We start from the raw sequence: 21,735 nt of genomic DNA, 5'->3' as shown, positions 1-21,735 counted from the left end.
CCCCCGTTCCCCGGGGTTGTGCAGGGCACAGGGGGGTGGCGATGCCCGCAGGGTCCCCCGTTCCCCGGGGTTGTGCAGGGCACAGGGGGGTGGCGATGCCCGCAGGGTCCCCCGTTCCCCGGGGATGTGCAGGGCACAGGGGGGTCGCGATGCTCGCAGGATCCCCCGTTTCGCCGGGGATGTGCAGGGCACAGGGGGGTCGCGATGCTCGCGGGACACCCCACTTCCCCCGGGGCTGCGCTGCCCGCAGGGCCCCCGTTCCGGGCGGTGTCGGGGCCGGACTACGCGCCCCGGTGGCCCCTGCGCGCGGGGCGGGGCGCGCGGGCGCTACAAAGGCTGCGGGGCGGCGGGGCGGCCGCTACTCCGCGGCAGCGGCGGGAGGGCGCGGCGCCGGGCGCGCGGGCGGGACAAAGCCCGGCCATGAGCCGGCTGTAGGGCGCGGGGAGCCGCCGCTCCGCTGCCTCGGGCCGCCGCGGGGGCCCGGTGGGTGCCGGCCGGCACCATGCACACCGTGCAGAAGGACACCACCTTCACCAAGATCTTCGTCGGGGGGCTGCCCTACCACACCACCGACTCCTCCCTCAGGAAGTACTTCGAGGTCTTCGGGGACATCGAGGAGGCGGTGGTGATCACCGACCGGCAGACCGGCAAATCCCGGGGATACGGCTTTGTAAGTGCCGCTCCGTGCGCCCCGCTCCGCTTCCCGACGGGCCGGGCGCCGCGGGGATGGGCGGCGGGGCTGCGTCCTCCCTTCACCGCATCCCTTTTCCCCTGCATCCTCCCCTTTTCCCTGCATCTGTTTCCCCCTCATACCGTCCTTTTCCTCATATCCCCCCATCTTCCCTGTATCACCCCCTTCCCCCCTGTATCACTCCCTTCCCCCCTGTATCACCCCCTTCCCTGCATCCCTTTATCCCCCATCTCCTTCTCTTCCCCACATCCCTCTTCCCTCATATCCCCCCCTCTTCCCTCATATCCCCCCCTCTTCCCTCATATCCCCCCCTCTTCCCTCATATCCCTCCCTTCCCTGCATCCACCCCCCCACATCCCTTTTTCCCCCACTCCCCCCCCACTTTCTTTTCCCCCCATCCCTCCCTCTCCCCCACATTCCTTTTCCCTCGCATCCCTGTTCCCCGCATCCTCCCCCCGGGCGGGGAAGGGGGCAGATTCCGGTGCCCCGGGTCGTGCCCCGCTGCGGAGCCGCTCGGTGCTGCCGGGGCCGGGGCGGCTGCTGGCGGTGCGGTGCGGGCGGGACAAAGGCCGGTGTGGGGCAGAGCCCCCGGTGCCGCCCCGCTCGTGTCAGCATCGCCTCTCGCCGCTGCCAGCGCTGCTCGCCCCCCACCCCCGGCTCCCTCCGCTGCGGGGAGCGGTGCGACCGGCTCCTCCGACTCCTGAGAAAAGCACGGAGGAGGAGGAGGAGGTGGGAAAAAAAAGGGAAAACAACTGGCGTGAGCCCAACAGAGTAACTTGGCGAGGGGCGAGCCCTCTTTTCTATCGAGTCCCCGGGAGCCCTTCCCATCTCGCTGTGCAGGAGAGGCTGCGCGGAGAGGAGTTCAGCTCGCGGTTCAAAATAGAACAATAAATAAACTCCGCTTTTAGTGCCTGTTGCTGGAGTGTTTACAAAGCGCTGTTGCTACAAACAAGGCTGTGCTTCGTTTCAGGTGACCATGGCAGACAGAGCCGCAGCCGAAAGAGCGTGTAAAGACCCCAACCCCATCATTGATGGCAGGAAAGCAAACGTGAACCTGGCATATTTGGGAGCAAAACCAAGGAGTATTCAAACTGGTGAGGCATCCAGGAGATCCCGTATCTCCCTATTAGAATAACTTGTAAGACGAGGAAACAAGTTACGCAGGGTGGATTCATCTGATCTGATGATGCGTGCTTATCGTCGTGATTGTTAACTGAGGACACTCGTTACCTCTTTTCCATACCATAGAATGGTTTGGGTTGGAAGGGACCTTAAAGCCCACCCAGTTCTAACCCCCCTGCCATGGGCAGGGACACTTCCCACTAGAGGTGGGGTGTATCTTCTTACTCCTACTTGGTACACTAGTATTATGCACTTAAGCTCATATAACTGAGTTAAAGCTGTTTTCTTCCATGGCTTGTCTGTTTTCCTGTTATCCTGCTTGTTAACAGCAAAATCCATCTCACCGTTTCTACTCTTTGGTTTAATAACCACAGTATCCAGGGTAAAACAAGGCATTGCACCCCACTGGCTGTTCAGTTAAAGCACCTTCACACTGTTCTTTAATCTGAAAGCTCATCTGGTCCTTGTGTGTATCACATATGCATATTGAAATGAACTTACTTCTAAATGAGGCTCTGAATTTGCTCACGCGCATGGCAGATGACATGCATGTACGGGGGGTCTGGGGGTGTAATTATCCACGTACATTATGAGTTGAATATTACACTGGATGCCATGGATTAATGTTTCTTTTTTCTGAATGCTTTTTTATAGGTTTTACTATAGGTGTGCAGCAGCTACATCCAGCGTTCATTCAGAGACCCTTTGGGTAAGTGGAAATGTTTCTTAACAGTCTGTTTGAAATCAAATTCATGAAGCTACTTCCTCATTATTTAAAATGTGTGAAAAAAGTCAGCCGTCAAGAGTGGACAGTTGCAACAGCTGTTGCTAATGTTCAGGGTACTTTATTTCTGGTGAAGATCTCGGAAATTTTGTGCATTTGTCAGCTTTAATGTAATTCCCACAGATCCTCCTTTATCCTCAGTAAATCTTAGTCATAATAAACCCGATGCATTGCTTGCTGCTTTGCCAATTTCAAGAATTCACAAGATTTCAAATAAATGGAAGATAGTTTCTCTATTATAGTACTTAAGGTGTCAAAACAATTAAGCAAATTCTGTTCTCATGTTTCTCAAATAAGATCTTCTGCTTCCTCTGTGCGGTTTCCCATGTAATAACGCTTAGGATACAGTTTTATCCTAGAAAACAAATTGCGTTGGAAACAAAGTCTGTTACTTAATGAAAGTAACATTAGGTCAAAAATTGATTTTAGACAGATGTTATACAAGGCTTGAATAGTCTGCAAAAGTGGGCTTTTGTCTGCTGTTTTCAATAGCTTATACCATCCCTACTTGGTTAGAAAAGTCCCCTTTTTATACATCTAATAGGATCTGGCAGCTGCTCTGCAAAAGACAAGTGTGCTTCACGAGAACAATAGTGACTGTCATACTGCCTTCATTTAACTGTTTAATGATTGATGCAGTTCTTTTTTTACACTGTTTCAGAACGTGAATATTGATAGGGGGGTTTATTATTATTTTCTAAGAGCATTAAGAAAGTAGGTGCATTTTTGAAAGCTTTTGAGCACTGCTGTGTTGTTTTGTGTGTCACTCTAATATAAATAGGATTTTGGCCTTTGTCGACAGAAATACTTCATCTCTTTCCTGCTCCTACCCATGTTTTTTTAGGGCATTTTTTTTTTTAAAGAAAAAAGCCCTGCTAACAACAAAACAGAAACTTTCACTCCTCTGCCCTAATAGTTACAGTTACCAGTTGCCTGGATAATCTCATTCCAGTGAGTTTATGGATGTAAGAGACTGTGTTGCCACAATAGTGCACACCCAGTGTACATGTGCTGTGTACGGTTCAAACATGCCAGTTTTTATAAGCGCTTACGACTATGTTGGAAAGGCTCAAAGAACATCTGTCATGAAATGAAGAGTCGTTTTTGTTTCTGGTGAAGAGCTACAGTAGCCTACATAGGCAAGATGCTGCTTTTTAACAGCTTTCCTAGCATGGGAGCTACAATAGCTTTCTGAGCTATGCCCCAAAGCAGGCATCAGTGGCACCTTTGTGACGTGAACTGTAAAGGCTTTCCAAATTGCACAGGAGTGCACGAGAGAATTTGACTACAAAACCAGCCTGTTAGGAGTTTTTCCATGCACACTGACAGAAAAGAGCAAAATGGTGAAGCACGTTAAACTCCTCATGTTGGCAGGAGTGTTGATGCACGCCTGTTCCTCTTGCAGATAATCTGCTGTTCCTGTGGGTGCTGTTCCTACCCAGAAGCCACAGCCCTGCAGCTCTGGAAAACGTAGTTTTTCTTTTGAACCGTTTGCTTTCGGTTTCGCATACCGAAAGGAGTGTGAGATCAACTGACTGCGTGTTCCTTGTGATCTAGGCAGTTACTGTTCCAGTTCTTAGGCTTTGGTTTCATCATTAAACCAGCAGAGCTGCAGTTAGCACATATAGGAGGGAGCACTATAAATTATTTACCAGTTGCCAAGGGACAGGAACCAGGAGAGTGGAGGGATGGAGAAATGGGATTATGTATCATTATTTGCAAGCATCAGTAAACAAGAACTTTGTTGCATTCAATCCTTACTGGAGCAGAATCACTGAAAATGTGGATTTGGCAAAATGTGGAGCTATTTCTCTGAGCATCACAACTGGAGGTGCTCTGTGGCTTCTGAGCAAAGCATCAGGTTCTCAGTCGAGTAATGGAGATTGGCTGCTGTTTCCCTCTTTGTCCCATCGGTAGACAAACAAAATTAGGAGCCTGCCAGACTCCAGTCTTGCACTCCCTTGAACCCACAATTTCCATGGCCCTCTGTGGGATTTGAGGACAGATGAAGAGTTTATCAGGGTCTGTCTGTTTTTAGAAGCTTCATCAAATTGCTCTTGTCCACTCACTCTGGACCGTGTGGAGTGGATCGTGACCTTCCCCCAGTGAAGCTCAGTGGCTCATCTGCTTTGCCAACGTTGTAAGATGTTGCCCAGTTCTCCTTCCTACAGTTGCTGTCTCTGCAAAGTGTTTGTGCCCAGGGATTGGCATGCAGTTTCCTAAAGGTGATTGTTATGGAACACTGGGTCCTAGGTGTGCAAGCTGGATTTGGGAAGGAAGAAATGCGTGAACAACCCATTAACTAGTAGGCAGTTAAATAAGAGAGAGCCAGCCAGCCAATCGTGTTCCAGCTATGAAGCCACAAAATGCAGGTTTTCATGAAACCTGAAGTGAATGGAAACTATGAAAATTACCCAAACATCAGTGAGGATTATTTATAAACTGAAGGCTTCCCCACACACACACACACACCAAGCACCCAAATGCAGCTGTAAATATTGCCTGGGGTGTGCGGAACAGAAAGAGAAACCATGAAGAACCTCTGCTTCCTTCTGCTGTCCTGGCAGGGGAGGCACTCACGCAGCAGACAGCACGGAGTCAGTAGCAAATACTGTTCTAAAAAGTAGTCTCTGGATTGTTATAACCAGATATCTTAACAGTAACACAGGGCAAAGGATGCATCTGTGTTGGGGTGACCATCAGAGATCTGGCTTCTGAGTTTGGGGAAGCAGCATGAGGCCTGGGGGCTTAGCCTGGAGCTTACAGACGGCTCTTTGCTTGGAGGCAGCTGGCAGTGCCTGTCCAGGCAGCTGCCGGTCAGCACAGAGCTGCCCTTACGTGGTTGGAGAAGGGGGACACCCTCTTTCTCCAAATGGAGCTGTCTTTTACTGCAGCAGTGTCCCTTCTAAGAAATTTTGAGAACCGTATGGGTCTTGTTGGAAGCTGCTGGGAGCAACTGTGCAGACCGCTTGACTAGGAGTTCCTAGTGACATGGCAGAGCTGCTTGGGGTCCCCCTCTTCGTCCTCTCCTCTGGGACTCCAGTTCTTGAGACAGGCTTGAGCCTGCGCTGAAAACGGGGATTCCCTTGTTCTCCTCTTTGCAGTTGTGTTTGCTGATCTGGACGCGAGCAGCATATGGCAGATGCATTCCTGAGGCTGTGCCTCAGCAAAGGAGGTATCTGTGTGGGAGATCTACCAGTGACTAAGTAACTGAGCTCTTGGAAACATATAACTGTATCTTGTATCAGGATCCAGCTCTTTCTGTATCTGCACATTGAATGTTGCTGCTTCAGAGACCCTGCTTCCCATCCTTGTGTAGTTGCTTATTTTGGTGGCCCCTCACTCTGGCCCACATTTGGTCTTGGGCAGCATTGGAAAGAGTTAAAGCTCTTTGAGTTTGAAACGTCATGCATTGATGCTGCTGCTGCAGTTAGGAAGTGAAGAAAGTCCCTCTTTGTGTCAGCCCACCCTCTCTTGCAGCTGTTTATCCTAAACACTTCTCTATTGGGTTAAAAATAAAAGGAAGCAAACTTTCATCTTTTTTGTGGTTGTGCTTATAAAGCGGCGTGTGCTGCCCTCGCTCTGCTCAGCCTCTGTCAGCCGGCATCCCATGCTCCGACTTCCTATCGCAGCACTTAGCAAAAAGCTGGCTCGTTGCAGGACCCCAGCGCACCCCGCGGCTCTCGTGGGGCTGGCGCACCCGGCACCTGTTGTTCATCGTGTGCCAATAACATGAAAGCTTTGGGGAGGTGAGGATTTCCTGAAAAACATTAAAATCTGTTTTCCAAATGGCTTCAGCTGCTGGTTCTCGGGCATGGTTACTGCTATTCAGACCAAACGCTTGGCAGTCAGAAAGAGATCCTTTATTCTTTTCTAAGATCAGACGTGTATTTATAAGCAGATCAGATGGTTTTGTGAATTTTCTTGAACATCTACTTCAAGGTGGCAAATGCTGATATTGGACTAAAGCGTTTGGTACACGGTTTGTTTTAGTTTTGGGCACAACTCGCTTAGGGCTGTAGAACAAGACAAAAGGAGAGCGTGGTTGGATATACTGGCATTGCTGTTGACTGCGTAAGTGGCATGCTGAGCCGAAGGCAGTACTGGGCCTTTTGCAGGGCGCTGGGCGAAGGATGCCGTGTGCCATTCCAGTGCAGTCAGGACACAGGCCTGTGTGGGATGGAGGGCACAGCTGAGCTTTTTCATTACAGCACATGATTCGAGTTGTGTCGTCCTTTGCATAATTCCATTGCCTTCATTGGGTTTGCTCTTCATCCTCACCAGCGTGTGAACAGACACTTTAGCAGCAGAAATCCAAGAAACTCTGGTTGCCGGAGCTGGGAGTGGCGGCCGTAGAATTCTCCTATTTTGACCTGGCGGGTGCTTCTTAGTCTCAGTGTGGCAGACGTGCACGCGTCTGAATTTTCAGAGCGGTCCAGCTTGTACTTGATCTCATCTTTCCTTTGCGCAGCTGTTGGCATACTGGTCCCCAGCTCTGTAGTATTAAGCACTTGCCCAGTAATTGGAACGATAAATGCAGCTCTGACTGGCCTGCCTCTGAGCTGAGAACATCATCAAGAGAACTAGACAGTTGTTGTGCTGATAATTTGGTAGCAAGGACACTAGGTCACTTCTAAATATGACTTATATGAAGAACTTGTTCCCCGCAGATGGGAGCAAGCTACATTCCAGAGCTAAATATACTCTATGATCACAAAAGATGAAAAGTCGTGGACCTCGAACTTAAAACTGAGTCTCCTATTTCTCGGTCTCTAAATCCTGTAAACAGGATCATGCTGTCCTCTGCAATTTCCCCGTTGCCAACTTTAAGCGTTTCAGCTCTCCTGTGCCATAGCTGAGCTGCTGCTGGTTCTGCTCTGGACAAAGTAGTGGAGGCTGGGAAAGCTGTGCTGGGGGCAGGCTTGCAGCTCCTGTGGTGATTCCGGCTTGTGGGAAGGTGTGGAGAGAGATGTCTTAGATGCCTTAGAACAACAAAGGCACAACTAGTAGCAGACACTACTGGAGCCCTTGAAATAGGATTTCTTTATTGGCTGAGAAATTACTTGTTTTACCAGTGTAGGTTTTCTTTTATCAAAAATAGATCATTGGTTCTTCCATAGCTGCAGCATTCTTCTTCAAAATACTTCATTTAGCAAAGAAAGGGGTTTTGATAAATCAAATGTGTGGATGGTTTTCATTAAAAGTCAGTGGAAGGGATCATGTGTAAAGAAAGTAAGCGTGTTAAAAAATGGGGCCAGTTGATAGTGGTCAGTTTAATATATATTATGCCAAAACTTGTCAGGTACTTGAGAAGACTTTAGAGATGTTTCTGCAGCTTTTGGTTCATTCTCCGGATTGCAGAAGAAAAATCGGAAGGCTCAGTTAAAGGCAAAATTCCTGTGAGTTCCTGGCTTGATGTGTGAGAACTTCTGTTTTTCCTCCTGTGTGGACAGGATGAATCTGATACCCTCCTGGGCTTCTTACAGTGATGCTGAAGGACTCAGTCTCCCATAGTGCACTGATGTGAAGCATTTTCTGTTTCTTCTGTCTGTTCATTTCTGTTTTGGCTGTGCTGGTAACTCGAAAGGGGAGGAGTTTTTCCTTCTCTGGATAGCTGACTAGTTGTGGATAAACTTCTATGTGGCTTTTTCGTTGGTGCCAGATGGCTCTGGTTTCAGGCAGATGTTATCTCCTGCTACCTGAGTGTTTTTCAGCCTGCTTCTCCAAAACTATTTTTGGTCTGGCCTAATGTACCTTTGTTTAGGATTTTTTTTTTTTTCACTTTTCCTTTGGGTGTGGGGGAAACAAGATGCTGGAGATAAAGGTGTAAATTGTGGAGCCTAGCTAACTCGTGTTGGAGCTCAGAATGTTGATCTCAGACTCTTGGTTAACCTGTGAAAAGGGATTAGGTACCTTTGCACCAGCTATTGGGGAAGGTGTAGATGGCGTTTGGTTTTAACTTGTTCTAATAGGATCCACCTTCCTCTACTTCAGGCCCTTGGTATGTTGAATTTTAAGTCAAGGTGTGCTAACACTGTAAAATGAGGACATTGCTGGGTTATGAGAGGTTATCTGCCACTGCAGTGCCTCCTGTGCCTTACACTTTCTCTCTCCTGCCAAAATGAAAATAAATTGAAATCATGGATTGCTCTTGTGCCCTTAAGTTGGCATTTGTGTTTCTTGAGCGATGGTTTTGGTAGGCTCAGCAACCAGCAAAGGTTATTATTTACTCCTGCAATATACTCACTTTTCCTCTTGTACTGATTCCAGCCCAGAACAATCTGTTGTGGCAAGTTGTTCCTTGGTGATTGCCACCAGTGGGGTCATGTCTGGTCCCAGCAGGAAGCAGGAAACCCAACTGTGTACCTGTTTGCACAGGCTTCTGTGAAGATCTCCCCAGAGGGCCAGAGGAGGATGAGTGGAAGACCGACAGGCAAATTAGTTGCAAGATAAGCTGAAATTGGATTGGTTGGTTTGCCATTTTGTGTTTGCGTCGGTGAAGATAAGTACTGGACTAGCACTGGCGCTGCAGAGTTCATCCTTTCTCACTTTAAGCTGGCTGAGGTAGCTGGCTGATCAGGCAGAAGCCACTGACATTTCAATGCGTGTTTAAACCAGCTTTAGTAGGAACATGTCAGGATTTGGAAGTTTGTCGAGTCAGTGGTTGAGGTACAGCCTGTGTCAGTGAAAAATGATGGATGGTGGAGTGGTTGGGGCATGATGAATGTCCCGGTCTGCACAAAAGACTTGGTGGATAAACTCTGATCTCCTGGAGCAAGAGTCCTTTTTGGCAGGCAGGGACTGTCTTGGCCATGCTCCAGGCTGTAGCCCCTCCTCATTGTATCTGGATTTAAGAGCAGGGCCTGAATTTCTCCTGTTTCTACAGCTGGGGGGCCCATATGACACATGTCACCAAGTCTGTCTCCGTTCCCCAAGGGTTTGCCTAAAGTGGCTCCATGAGGCAAGTGCTTGTTGGTTTGGGAATGTCCTTTTAGGAATGATGTTCTTGGGGCATGAGTTATGTCAGGATACCTCAGGAAGTGTCTACATCACCAACACCGAGGTAGCTGTAGAGAGTCCCAACTGCTGCTGCTATCCTTGGTGTTGCTGAGGTGTTGCTTCTCAGAGCAGCTTCTGCATGGGGCTCTCATACTCATGAACCCACTTCAAAATACATCTTCAAATCTGTCATCTAGGCTGTAGTTGGAGGTGTTACCTCACCAGAGATGGTTTTCATGTTGCTGTTGTGAACAGCTGTGGCTACGCTCAGCTCATTCTGCAGTACCACCTACCAACTGAAGCCCGGCACCGCCTGCCATCACGTCTTGTGGCAGTGTGGGTGTCCTTGTAGCAGCTAACACATCAACTCTAGTGGAAATGGAAGCCAAATTCCCGGGGTCAAATGCCAGAACTTGTGCCTTCACTGGGAGACACAAAGGACTCTGTTTCTTTTATTATTCAAGGAATAAAAGGCTGGTTGCAGCAATGACATTTGTGCGCTGATCTCTGTGAAGATGCCAAGAGCCCTGTCCCTCTCCTCGTTTCCAAAGAGTTTGTGTGATGCTGTCCCTCACTTGATGGAAACAGAGGGTTGCAGTTGTCTCCCACCTCTCCAGAAGCAGCAAAACCAGCTCCAAATGAGTCTGGCAGAGCTCAAAGAGGTCAGGAGCTCTTGCCACACTGCTCTCCTCGACCTGTGCAGCTTGCAGAAGCTGCACATGGCTCATGTGTAGAAAGCTCTGGAGGATGGGACGCAGGTGAGAAGGTGCAGATAAAACACATTATAGGTGTAAATCTGACCTAAAATAATCAAATATATAGAATAATTGTGGGATGAACTCTGCCAGACAGAGCTGCTGATGAGGGAGGGGGCCTCGTTAGCTCATTCCTGTTCCTTGCTATTGGGAAGGAGAGTGGGACACATGGCTGTCTGGCTGGTCCCCTCTTCTTCTTGGGTTTGCAGCCACCTGTCAGCCACGCCTGCCCTGCAGCTCACCTCCGGCAGCGCTGCTGCTGTGGTGGGGAGAGCCAAGTGATGGCAGGATTTAGGAAGCCCTCTCTTTCAGCAGGCAGCACCTCCCAGGACCCAAAGGCGCTGACAGCCGTAAGCGTGACCTGATGCATTCAAACATCTCCACCCAGGACTGCACCAAGAATGTGCTGCTTTTGTTCTGTCCTTTGCATTTTGCACAGCAAAAGCAGAAGCCCAGTCTGCATCTCCTCTGCCAATGGCTCTGTAACCATCTCTTTTGTTCTGTGTCTTTCAATTTTGGCTGCTGGGGCAGTGTGGCGTTGTGCCACGTAGTTAGGAACGTGGGCTAATGTGGTGGTCCTGGCTGCCCTCCTGCACCACGACGGACCTCCCGAGTCCTTCCGGAGACACCACCGGCTCTAGACTTAGGTTTGACCATGCTTGTTGCGTTTTGTGGCCTTTGCCCGCGATTAATCGTAATGCCATAAGCGTCTTGTACATCTGCTGTTCACCGGATGACTTTGATGTGTGTTGGCGATGGCTGATCACTTGGTTGATGTTTTACAATCACATTGTGTATTCTAGATGAAGTTCTCTTCTGGTTAGCAGGGCTCATCGTTGGGGAAGGAAAGGAAAGGCATCTTAAAACACAGATGTGACTCATTCTGTAGAAATTCACATTAGAGTTTGATGATTTTTAGAAAAAGAATTCCAAAAGAGCTTATTTTTCCCTGGGGGGGGAAAAAAGAAAAAAAGTGTGTGTTTCTGTGAAGTATCTTAAAATCTGTGGGTGCTAAATGGAGCCAGCAGAGAACTTCATCGTGGTGCACTGGTTTTGTTTTGTTTGTAGCTGCAAGTCATCAAAGTGACCTTACCTTGGATTGTGTGTTTTGTTTTGATCAATGAGTTGCCATTTGTCCATCTAATTCAGAAGTCTGAACTGCATAATACCTGGATTGAAATTTCTACCTAAATTATTAAAACCCCACAGACCTAAAGAACCTTTCCTTTTACATAGAAGGAGCTCCTGGAGTTGCTGAATGTGATTTTTCTAGTGCAGTGAACTATAGTGTGTGATGTGCACTCGTGTACGTATTGGACTGGCATGTATTTCCTGGAAATGGAGTACCGGAATACTTACTGTCTTCTTAGCTAATGGTGCTTTTTATTCGAAAGTAGCATTGAAGAGCTAGAATTTTTCCTTGCTAAGGAAAAAAGGTAGTGCAGGATGTCGTGGATTTGTCGTCTCCCTGGAGCACACCGTGGGAGCTGCGATGGAGGACCTGTGTACGTGAAAGCAAAACCAACACGTGGAGTTTCTTGGGAACGAGTTGGGAGCGTGCACTCTCCCCAGTGGCTCCCCACACGGCCGTGTCCTCTGCGTGGGCTCTGCTGGCTCCGAAGAGCGGTTGGGTGGCAGCAAGGGACATCGAGGGGGACCTGCAGAGCTGCTCAAAGAGGATGATGCTCAGGCTGGATTGCTTGGAGGCTGTCGAACCATCCTGCTGGTCCTTTTGCAGGTGCAGGCTGAATGCCTGTATGCAGAAAAAGCGCAGGCCTCTCCTCTGCTCCCGCTGGTGGGTGTTTTTCAGCAAGTCCTGAGCATGAGGATTGTGCGTTTGTTTTTTTGCTGTGTTTGGGTGTGTGTGTGTGTGTATTTAACTTTATCAAGCAGGTGGTGGGACACATGTAGGGAGAAGCAACAAGCAGACAGAGCATCCATCACCAGTCTGGGAAACAGGCCGATTTCTGACTGGGTAGAGCAAGAACTGTGTGTGGGTTCTGCCTGTTGGCTCCTGAGGATTGCACGGGCGATGCCTGGGGGTGCCTCGGTGGAGCCTTTCTCCAGAGCCAGGCTGGCCAAGAGAATGGTATTGCACTTCTGTGTTATTTGAAGCAAAATGAAACGAAACAACTCTCCAGGGGCCAAGCGTGAGGAACTTCTGGTTTGGGACTGGGCTGAGCTCCTTGGAAGAGGTGGCTGCCGCTGCTGGCTGGTTTGACTGTGTGACATTAAGAGCTCTTGGTCTGAACTAACCCTTAAGCTCTAGGTCTGATTCTGCCCTGCCAACCTCAGTTTAAATCGGAGCTAAACCAAAAGTGAATTTCTGCCATCTCATCTCATTCTTGTTAGTCACAGGGTGATATCGGGTATGGTGCGTTTATGGACCAAAATGTTGTGAGGTCTGCACTACGCTGGGTATGGCCGTGGCCTCTGGAGATGGTCCTGCACGTAATCAGCCAAAGGCTGAGCTGCTGCTCTCCACCATCCATCTTCCTCCTCCTTGGTACTACTCCTCTGGGGGGTGGCCTTGTTATATCTAAGGACCCTGACTGTGGAGGCAGTGTTGCTGTGCAGAGTCGCCTCTCTGGGAGGAGAACAAACCTTCTCTCGTCATGCAAATTGCCTCAAGAAAAAATAGTGCATATGAGTGGGAAAAGGAGAGAAAACTGTTCAGATGAGCGCTTGTTTGCAAGAAGCCTTTCTCCAGCCTGAAGAGCATGATAAACCATCCAGTGCTGGTTGTAAAGCAAATGGGAACAGCCTCATTAACTACTGGAGGGGGGGGTGTTGGCCCCAGGTGGACCCCAGTACGTTGTGTGTGGTGGCTGAGATCTAGAATGGTCACTCGGTGGAATGAGGGCAGCCAGTAACCCATCCAGCAGAAGTTTCCAGTCCCTGGCTGCGAGTCCCTGTGAAGCACTAGAGCGCTGGGTCCCGCTGTTGGGCAGCGTGGTGAATCTACTGGAGTTTCCGACCCTGGAGATCAGATGGAGGAGAGAGCAAGATATCTTCTTCCTGAGCAGCTGAGCTCAGCTTTAGAGAGCAGTTTAGGCACGTACAAGCCTGCTTCTTGTGAGAAGCCTGTGGGAGGCTTTAAGAAGTAGCTGTGTTTGAAAATGCGCTGTCACACATCCACACAAAATGCCTCAAAATGCTTGAATCTCCATAAGTTCTTTGCAGGCTTTTACCTTGTGTTTTTTTTTTTGTTTGCCAGAATGAGTTGGGTTTGGGGGCGGGGTGGAACGAGCTCTCAAGAGGATGGTTTTTGGTTTGTGCTGTTGCCTGATGTGATTCAACAAGTGGCTGGCCAGAGGGACCTTACCCACAGGGTGCTGTTTTTTGTGCATGTGGCTCTGATCTTTAGGTGGTCATGTCCTGTTTGCTGGGGTTGGATCTGCACACCCGTATTTCTTAAATAAGCCCCAGATCTGACAAGCCTGCGCACAGTGGAGCTCTCTGCTGCTGAGGGCTGTGCAGGCAGATACTGTTTGGATCCTGCAGTTGCATGTGCAAGTGCTCGTTTTTGTCTGGCCCATGGATGGATGGACTTAGACCTTCATATTTGTGCATTTTTTTTGCTTTTGTTTGAGGTCTGACTTTTTGTGGGCCATCTGGAAAACATAGGTCTTTCATTTTGCTGTTTCTTTTTTTTTTTGCTTTCCTGCTCATTAGCAGTTTCTAGCAAATTAGTGGCCAATCCTGCATTAATCATCTCCACGATCATTTGGTCTGTGGGCTTTAATTGACTGTAGCATTGTTAAATTCCTTTCAGCAGCATGGCTACCTCGGGGCAGGGGCAAACTGGTTGGTGAAAAGCAGCACTTTTTTTTGCATCGAAAGGGCAGAAGGAATGCCGGGACTGGCTGCTGCAGAGCCGGGATGTAAAAGCTTACGGGCATGCGAGCGTCGCTGCTGGACTGGGCGCTGCTAGCACGGTCCCTACTGAGGAGAGGCGCTGAAGGGAAAAAAAACAGAACCAATATCTTGTTTTACAACAAACACCCTGTAGCATTGCTCTAAACATCAAGTATTGTGGAAACATTGGCTTAAATGTGTAGTAATTGATAACAGCTGGCAAGCTGGAAGGCCCTTGGCTCTGCCTGGAGACAGTGGTCATCCTGGTGGGACGTTACCCTGAAAGGATGAGCAGAGGAGCGACCTGATATCCCTGGTGCTAGGAGGTGCCCCACAGGGGCTGGGGGTCCTCAGGAGGGCTCCACCAGGGTTTGAGGAGTCGGGGTAGGTGGACGTGGAGGTTATGGGAGCTGGTCAGGCTGCAGGGACAAGCAGGGCAAGTGGTGGGTAGGGAGGAATGGAGAGCCAGTCGGGCAAGGGGTGTGTTGCTGTTGTCCGTGGACGTTATTTTGGGCACCAGCAGTCTGGATGGTGGGCCGTACAAGGCATGGAGACCGGGGTGTTTGTCCGTTCTTGCAGTCAATGCTTCACCTTGCGCTACTGCCACCCCTGGGGTCTAGGGGGGGGTTTGGTTTTCCACCCTGAGCAGCACCACTGCTGGGCAGCACTGTTTCTATGGCCGATGCACATGAATTTGTTGGGGAAGGAGGAGGAATATGCAGGCTGGAGGGAGCCCAGCCCCTCGCTGACTCTTTCCTTTTGCCTCCACAGACTCACGCCTCACTATGTTTACCCCCAAGCTATCATCCAGCCCAGCGTGGTGATCCCTACCCCTGTGCAGTCCATCACCTCTCCCTACATCGACTACACCGCCGCCAGCCAAGCCTATTCCCAGTACACCACAGCTGCCTACGATCAGTACCCCTATGCTGCCTCCCCTGCTGCCAGCTTTGTGGGATACGGCTACACAGGCGCAGTCCAACCTCCCATCACCGCCAGCAACCCCGCAGCGCCCGCCACCGCTTTTGTGCAGTACCAGCCCCAACAGCTGCAGCCCGACCGCATGCAGTAAGGGCCTTGCCCATGCCTTCGACACCTAGGACAATCTTTCACAGTGGAAGAATACAACTAGAAGAAGAAAAGCAACAAAAAAAAAATATAAAAAGAAAACGAGAAAAAAACCCCTACCCCACTCCTTATCCCCTTTACGTAGGTGCATATCAATACCTAAGCTATTTATAGTGTTAAGGGCGAACCCAAACCCTTGCAGTCTGACTGTGCTCATGAAAATGAACTTCTGGTAAGTTGTTTTTCTCAATCTGGACAGATACTGTCTTGAAGATGCTCTAAAAGTGACGGAAATGTTTCACAGGAAAACTACCGATTCTTGCACACATCACGGTCTGCTTCCATCACCCGTGGTCGTCTCCGGCACTACCCCATCAGCCCTCCCCTCCTCATCAAGCCTGCAATCCTGTTAATTACTATTGAGGTACAGAGGTACTTGGAGAACGTGGAAAAAAGCAATCTTATTTTTTGGTTGTACAAAAACTTTGTAATACTCAGAGATGCCTTACAGAAAAAAAAAAAAAAGAAAGAAAAAAGAAAAACTATTTTTTAATATTTATTGCGATTTTATTCGCATGAGCTGTGAATTGCAGACAGAAGAATAGTAGTAAGTATCTGCCTTGTTTAATTCTCATTTTACTAAATTATTGTATGTAGGTAAAAGTTCTTAAGTAATTGCTGAATCACTTCAACATGCAAAAGGGAATATTGGCTTGAAGGAGAGCAGAATATTCCTTTAGTCAACGCACTGTACTATTTTCTTATTGTAATTGTTACTCTGTTAAGATTATCTCAAATTTAGGTATATTTTTAAATGCAAAAAAACAACCAAGAATACCGAACATTTTGTCTACTTCGGTAGATTTTTTGTTACAATGCTGCAACCTATGGAGACATTTACAGTATTTATGTAAAAGAGATTTGGGGCTGTTGGCCACTGAAGCTTAGGAGAATATCATGAGTGGAGCAAAAGAGAAAAAGGTGTTGTGTCATTGAACAAATGGGTAAACGTAATCTTTTTATGCCTATAATCCAACAGCCAAATAAAGGAGGAGAACTTATGATGTAAGTTAAGTGCATTTCTACAAAGAACAGCAATAAACTATTTTAACTTTTAAAATTATTCGATACTGTATGGTACCATGTTTGTTTGGCTGGAGTCCATTAGGGAGTACTTTCAAATTGACCTGAGCTGGCTCTGCTGGGCCTTCGCCTGCGAACCTGCCCGGGTGGGAGTGTGTCCTGTGCTGTGTCGGAGCCTGGCAGGCGCCTCTGCTTGCATCCTGGCCCAGCGCTGCATTGCACGGGCACAGCTGTCCCTTGCGGGGTGTCCCACACACCATTGCTGCGTGGCCCACGGCACCTGTTGCTCTTGGTACTTTGGGGGGGTTTGAGCTCCTGGAGCATCATGCCAGAGCTGTGTGGTCCCCAGTGCTCGTGCCCAGCACCAGGTGCTTGGTCACACCCAGTCTGTGTGGAGCAGAGAGCGGAAAGTGCTGCTGTCCTGGTGCAGCTCCAGTGGAAACCAGGATAGCTGAGATCAAGTCTTGCCCAAGAATCCTCAGGGTATCGCTTTTCTCCTGTTATTTGCTTAGGATAAGATAGGTTGGTTTTTTTTTTTTTTACAAAATCGAACCCATCCAAAAGAGTATTGTTTGGAAAAGCTCCATCCCAGTCAAGGAGTCTCTGATCCAGCAGGGCAGGGACAGGCTGCGGGCAATGGTGAGGCCTCTGGCAGGGTGGTCACCCCCGTGAGCCTCATTTGTGTTACTCAGCTACATTAAACTTTCCCTCACCAACTTGCTTTAGAAATATAGTTCTTGGATTTTACCTATTGCAAACTGTGAATATCAGCTTTTAAAAGGAAATGAAATTATTGTATTTGAATGTGCTAGTTATCTAGTTTCTGTGAGGGTTACAGCAGAAATGGTGCCAGGAGTTCCCGGCATCTTCGGCACCAGTGTCTGTTGCTGTTCAGAAGGTGATGATGCCTAAAGCCACCCCGGGGGAAGAGGATGCTGTGGGATGGAAGCAGAGACAGTTCTGCGTCTGATCACCTGCCCTGGTGGAGGCATACAGTGGGCATGTGTAATGTCATCAGTAGGCCTCAGAGTAAACAGCCCATCTCAATGAATGGAAACAGCTCATTCCTCCCTTGCTCCTATTGCATGAGAATGCAGATCCTGGTGGGGCTCTTCATCCTGCCCAGGGTTTTGCTTGCAACCATGCGGATGACATTTATTTCCTTTTTAAGTAATTGGTTTCTGAATACGGCTGTGGGGCTGCCAAAGGAGTAAGAGCCGAGTGCCGCATCCAGCACGGCACTGGTGAGGAGCACAGCCTGGCTTGAGAAACCTGCCTTTGAAGTACTATCAGGGCTGGAGATTATTCAGCAATTCTTTCTCTCTGTCATGAGTCTGTCTGAGGAGGAGGAGGGAGGGGAGGATTTTGGAGGCGGATGATGGTGCCAGGAGCTGTGTTGTGATGCCCATCCTCAGGCAGTGCTGCTGCATCTGCTTTTGTCTTCACTGAGGACCTGTGTCCCCTTAGGTCAATAGGAAGAGCAAAGCCTCCAAAGCTGCATTTGTCATTTAAAAAAAAAAAAATAGGTGTGCGCTGTGCCTTTGAAAGTGAAAAGAGTGATGATTTTCCTTTTTTCTGACTGCAATTTCCTGAAAGGTGGCCAGAACTGCCGGCAGCACTCCTTCGCCCAGCGCACAGCCCACCGCTGTCGGAGGCCGTTCCTGGACGGCACTCACTTTTGCTCTAGGCTCATTTTGAAGAAACAACCACATCAAAACAACAGCCCAACCTGTCTCATTCCTGCTTGCGAAAACCCAACTGTGAGATTATGTTCAGGAAGGATAATATTGAAATCCACAATCCAGCTTCCTGAGGGGAAGTGGGGCTGTGACGGCAGGTGGTGAGGCCTGCAGCCACCCGAAAAAGGAGCCCAAGTGCTTTCTTGGCCTGGTGCTAGGTGGGAAGAGTCCAACGGGTCGCTGGGTTAGAGAGGCAAGAGTTAAATGCAATATGAGTGATGGCACGTAGGTGGGGGGATGAATGGGACTGCATGGCTCCTGACTGCTCAGGGTGGCAGAAAGCAAGTGCTTGAATCACCTTGCAATTGCTTAAAAGCAGATTGATTTATTTATTTATTCGCCTCGCATTGCTTGATGCTCTTCCACCTGCACTGTGTGCCTTAAGCTGCACTGGGATGAGGCAGGCTTGGCCCGGGCAGCTCAGCTCTGCTCTGGGCAGGTGGAAGCCTGGGGTGGGCACGGGTTGGAGAGTTGTGGTGCCATTGTGAGAGCTTCGGTGCAGCCGCAGGGATGCGAGGAGGAGCAGCGAGGGCTGGGTGGTTTTGCAGGGTCAGAACCATCTGTGTGGTACAGGTTCTGAGGGTGGGAGTGGCCGTGGGGTCTGGATCTTGTCCTGGGCACCTCTCTGAGGCTATACTGGCAGCTGACTGGGTGTAGGTGACCTCCCAGCAGCTGTGCCCACATGCCCAGTCATTTGCTTCACAAATTCAGATGTTTTTCATAGGAAACTGTCACACTACGGCTGTCGGGGTGAGCTTTGGCTTGTGTGGACTGGAGCACGTGCAGCCCCTCGGCTGCTGTGGGGAAGCATCACCATAAACACCAGTGCCGGGGTTGTGGGCATTGCCTGGAGGAGCCCAGCTGCAGCCTGGTATTGCCTCCCTTCTCACCCACCCGCAGCCTGGTATTGCCTCCCTTCTCACCCACCCGCAGCCTGGTATTGCCTCCCTTCTCACCCAGCTGCAGCCTGGTATTGCCTCCCTTCTCGCCCACCTGCAGCCTGGTATCACCTCCCTTCTTACCCCACAGCAGCAAGCTGAGAGAAAGTCCTGCATCCCAGGTTGCCTGCAGAGCATCTTGTCTGGTGCCAGACTCTCCTGACCTGCCTGCTGCAGGAAAGGGATTGCTCGGGTGAGATTTCTGCCCTTTCCAGGCACCACCTCACCCTGGGGTGTCCCTTGGCATGGAGATACAGCCAAGGGCTCTGCTGCCAGTGGGTGCCCAAACCCGCTCGTGATAAGGGGCAGGGGGGCACTGAGCCTCCCTCTCTGCAGTGCTCGCGTTATCTGGCCGGGACACTTGGGGAGTTCCACAGGTTCCCATCGAGGTCTGGGGCTTTGCAGTGGCATCCCTGGCTGGTGGCCGTCCCTGGGAGGGAGGGCAGAGATCATGGGGGACACTGGGGATTACAGGGAGGGCACCAGGGTCCTGGCAGCCCCTGCAGCCCTGCTCTTGCAGCTAACGAGCCCCAGCACCAAAACTTTGTGGTTGAGAGATTTATTTGCATAGTAACTACGCTGCAGTTGGCACTTACCCTTTAAAATAAAGTTCACAGCAAAATGTTTTTACCCCCTCGCATACAGAGAATGCTAACAGCATCCCTTTTTTTTTCCTCTCCCCCCCTCTCTTCTGGCTGAAACTGTTTTTCCCTCCTTTGTGCCTCTCTGAATCCTGCCAGTGTAGAGATTCTCTTGTTCAGAGAGAAAAAAAAGAAAGGAGGGGAAAAAAAAAGAAAAAAAGAAAAACTTAAGCCTGGGATTAAAAACCATCACTAAAATAGTTTGAATAACAAAGTCAACTGACTCGCCGGGAGCCAGACCCATCACGTATCGCCCTTCGGATGGGGCACAGTCATGTGTTTCACTAGATAGTTCCTGGAAAAGCTTCTGCTTAGCCCGATAGACCTGTGGCTGCTGATACCGCTGCGCCCGCGCCACGGGCCGCTCTCCCAGAGAGCTGTGGAAAACTTCCCAAACTCATAGAAGGGGGGAGGGTTATAAATAAATCTCCCCTGGGTACCGGAGACACTCATTCCATGTCTGACCTGAACAGAAACCAGCTGTAAATGGTGATGGGGGCTGCTCCATCTCCAGTGGTCCCAGCACAGGCACCCATGGCCAGCAGCCCTCTCCACCTTTATTGATGTCTTTAGCAATGGGATTTATGTTTGGGCTCCCCCTGCTCTAATTTTTGTGTAGTTTTAGCTACGTAAGTAATCATAAAAGTGGAAGCTTACATGAGATAATAGCAGAGGGTTTGTAAATCTGCTCCCCCGCTGCCCCCCGCCCCAGCCAGAGCTGCCTCACCGTGTCATGTACACTGTGCGGGATCATGCGACGTTCGATTGGGGAGATTTGTACCTAAAACCAAAGCCAAATATGTCAGTTTTATCCTTTTACATGAAACCGGCAGCACAAACCTGGAAACACAGAGGTGTGGCGAGGCACAGCGAGAGGGGCAGTGGATCAGATAAAGCCATGCTGTGTGGGAGGGCAATTAAAGGCTCAGATTTATTAGCTGTGTGCTGGGGGGGGGGGGGGGGGGGGGGGGCTGGTGGTGTTGATGCAGGGGTTGGAGATGGAGCCCTCACAGATGGAAAAAGTCAGAGATTGTTGTTCTGAAAGCGCTACAATGTTTTAGGGTGAACCTGAGCACTAAAAGCACTGCACATCACTGATGGACCAGACTGCAGTGGATCCAGGCTGTGCTGAGCCTCAGCCGAGATGGGATGCTGGCAGTGCCCTTGTGGCACGGATGTTTGCCTGCTGAGGCACTCAAGGCAGCACTGCTCATGACCACAGGGCTTACACGTTTTTCTCTAAAGAGCCCTAAACATATACACATCAGTATATTTATTTGTATTTAAACTTATATATAATTTGAATATATAATTATACACCGGTATGTTTAAACACACATATATAGTTTATAAAAATACACATGCATGTGCACAAAGTAAGTATTTATACAGTCTCCCTGTGGGCATCCTTGAGCTGCAGCCTCTGAAGAAGCTGCGACGAGCTTCACATGCGACGAGCTGCACATTTACTGGAGGAATGATGGTGCCCTGTTAGCCAGATTAGGGCCGTGTTATCCACCCAGTCCACCAAACTAGTGCGGTACAGCAGAGAGGAGAGACAAACGGCATTAAAAATTGTACTAGGACACCATTAGTCTTAATGGCCCTTTATTAAAGGATGTTGTGCGTCTTCTTTCAAGAGCCACCACACTCAGCTTTAAATAGAAATGAGATAAAGAAGCGTAAAGTGAAATAATCTAGAGGATTGCCATGGGAGAGGAGCTCAGCCTTCAGAAGTATTGCAGGGAGCCTGATCATTAAGTCTTATTGAATTGATGAGCCCCAAAGTCCCAGGAGCAGACACTTAGAAGCATAAAGCTGGTAAGCGTGGCCTTCTGTACATCAGCCAGGAACATGTCTTGGTTTGAAAAGCATCTTATTACATGTTCAACACTCAAAAGATCTTTTAAAATCAGACGAAGCATGCCTGAGCGGTTCCCATTTAATCTCGACCTCTACATAAACACTGGGGGGTCAGTGTGTGCATGCAGATACTGAGAGCCATTTGCTTTCTCCGGTAGCATCAGCTGGTTGTGTTTAAACGAGCTGCTTACATG

At 49.4% G+C, this 21,735-nt stretch overlaps 1 protein-coding gene across 1 annotated transcript; it reads left to right on the top strand.

The window, feature by feature from the left end:
* The first annotated feature begins 351 nt into the window (after positions 1 to 351).
* On the top strand, positions 352 to 16,400 carry RBM38 (RNA binding motif protein 38). Its single transcript, XM_009570178.2, has 4 exons — positions 352 to 670; positions 1,662 to 1,785; positions 2,468 to 2,522; positions 14,981 to 16,400. Exons 1-4 carry the CDS (start codon positions 503 to 505, stop codon positions 15,279 to 15,281), a joined length of 648 nt encoding a protein of 215 aa, XP_009568473.2. The 5' UTR covers positions 352 to 502; the 3' UTR covers positions 15,282 to 16,400.
* The last annotated feature ends 5,335 nt before the right edge of the window (positions 16,401 to 21,735 follow it).

The sequence above is a fragment of the Cuculus canorus genome, chromosome 16, assembly GCF_017976375.1.
Source record: "Cuculus canorus isolate bCucCan1 chromosome 16, bCucCan1.pri, whole genome shotgun sequence".
In the NCBI taxonomy this organism is placed as follows: domain Eukaryota; kingdom Metazoa; phylum Chordata; class Aves; order Cuculiformes; family Cuculidae; genus Cuculus; species Cuculus canorus.
Note: the sequence above shows the minus strand (reverse complement) of the source record. Positions and strands in the feature narration are given on the sequence as shown.